Below are 1976 nucleotides of genomic sequence, written 5' to 3' on the forward strand. Positions count from 1 at the left end.
CGAGGTTTGTGACTCAGACCCCCGTTTCTTAGACTCCCGGTGATTGGACAGGCCCTTAGACTCGTCTGTCGGTAGTGTTTCCTCCTCTTCGTCATTCTCATCCACATGAGACTGAGACTTAGGGCCAAAGACACGCAGCTGGCGCTCACTAACTGCGCTGGAAGCCACAGAAGTATTATCGGCGATTAAAGGAACATCATCGGCAGCAGTGGGTGGGTCAGCAAGTAGTAGGACACCCTCAGGGAGGGCCTGCAACATCTGCTGATCCGGATGAACATAACACGTCTTGTGGATCAGTGGGTGGTTTCCAATCCTTGGGTCATCTTCTCTGATATTCTGCCAGTTGGGTATGCCGACCCAATGCTTGTTCTGGCAGATGGTGGTTATCTCTACTTCTACTGACAGGAAAATGGGGTCGAACATTGTTGCCGCAGGTACTATGAGGGTTTTTACACGAACGAACTGTGGCAGGGTGGTTTGTTCAGTACACATAGAAAAGCCTGAGTTCAGACTTACCAATATCTGGCTAATCTTTCCCTGGTATTCTACATGCTTTGGGTCGCCAGGTTGGAGCTGGCGAGCCGGTTGCAGACTCGGACGGTGCGAAAGGCTGCACATAATGATGAGATAAGGGGATAGAACAGAGAAGGGGACGTACCAGGCAATGCTCTCATTACTATGGTTAGCCTTTGCATCGGTCATGAAATCCATGTTGGACTGACAGTGTAGTGGGTGGCGCTTCAAGTTAGGGGTAAGTATTAGAGAAACTCATGAATCAATCGTCAATTAATTGACCAAGAAAACAAACCTCGCATCGAGCGCTCATAATGCGGCCGCCCATAGCGATTGAAGTGCTGATGATATGCAAACACGACCCACTAGTGATAAGAGTGAGCGGGTACCAATAGGAATAGGTCACACCAACGTACATTGATACAGGGGGGTGGAAGATGATGTTCATCGACTGAGTGACTCCCACTCCAGTCATGTTTTGTAGGAGTCCCAGAGCGACCAAGGGAGTGCTACAGCAGCTATGGTAGTCTGTCAGAACATCTCCAGAAGCGTCAAATCACTTCGTACTGACTTGTCAATCAAAAACGCCAGACATCCTCCATGGAGCATTCCCACGCCATTCAACATGCCTAGGCAACTTGTGAGTACTTCCTAAATATGTCTCGTGCACGTTAACTAACTTTTTGAAACAATAACTTCTGCAATAGTCGTTGCCTCCATACGACCTTGTTTTTTGTGGCTTTCGTGGGCACTGATGTCGATGAACTTCACTGCCTTGGAAACAGAATGACCAAAACAGTGCTCGTCACCAGCGCCGTATGCAATGAACGTGTTGAGGATGAGTTGCTTAACGTAGGGGGATACATTGCCCTGTATCTGAGATGCATCCCCACAGTCGGCCAAGTTCTTGGGGTCTACCCATACCTTGCATGGTGGTGGATATGAGGATGTGCCGCCGTAGATGGAAGAGGATGAAGAAGAGGAAGGGGTATATGACTCATAAGTAGGAGCCTAGGGACTGGCGTAAATGGGAGATGGCCTAGAAGACATGATTCGACTTAACAGAGACACGGTTAGTTGAACGGATTGGCACACCTTGGCAAACGAGGACCCGATATTTATCGAATGGCTTGACCCACATCAAGACTTTCGCTCGGCTACATTTAAATTAGTTTTGCTGGCGTAATGAGATCTAGGCATGTTTTGAGCAAACTTCTTGATCGGCTTTGAACTGGTTGATTGTTGTGCTTAGCTAATAGCATGCCATTTCAGGATAAGACCTTTTCTTTGCTCTTCCTACGTACCGTATTTGTTCAGGTTTGTTTGTTTAAGCGGAGCTTGAAAATTATCACTCGGCTAATTTCGAAACTTCGCTTTAGATCGTTTGATCATCGATCATCATTGGACCTGGACTTGACGTTGCATGTCGACTATCGTCGACTGCACGTCGGGTTTCATCTATC

The 1976-nt window shown here is 47.6% G+C and overlaps 1 protein-coding gene across 1 annotated transcript; it reads right to left on the reverse strand.

Moving 5' to 3' along the window:
* Positions 1-775: 775 nt before the first annotated feature.
* F5891DRAFT_954795 (uncharacterized protein) lies at positions 776-1524 on the reverse strand (the record flags this gene model as incomplete). The annotated part of the gene is made up of 4 exons (XM_041375281.1): positions 776-878; positions 930-1022; positions 1085-1142; positions 1194-1524. Coding segments are annotated over 4 exons (585 nt in total), but the record flags the coding sequence as incomplete, so codon positions are not given.
* Positions 1525-1976: the final 452 nt, after the last annotated feature.

This window comes from Suillus fuscotomentosus (genome assembly GCF_016647785.1).
Source record: "Suillus fuscotomentosus strain FC203 chromosome Unknown F5891scaffold_35, whole genome shotgun sequence".
Lineage (NCBI taxonomy): Eukaryota > Fungi > Basidiomycota > Agaricomycetes > Boletales > Suillaceae > Suillus > Suillus fuscotomentosus.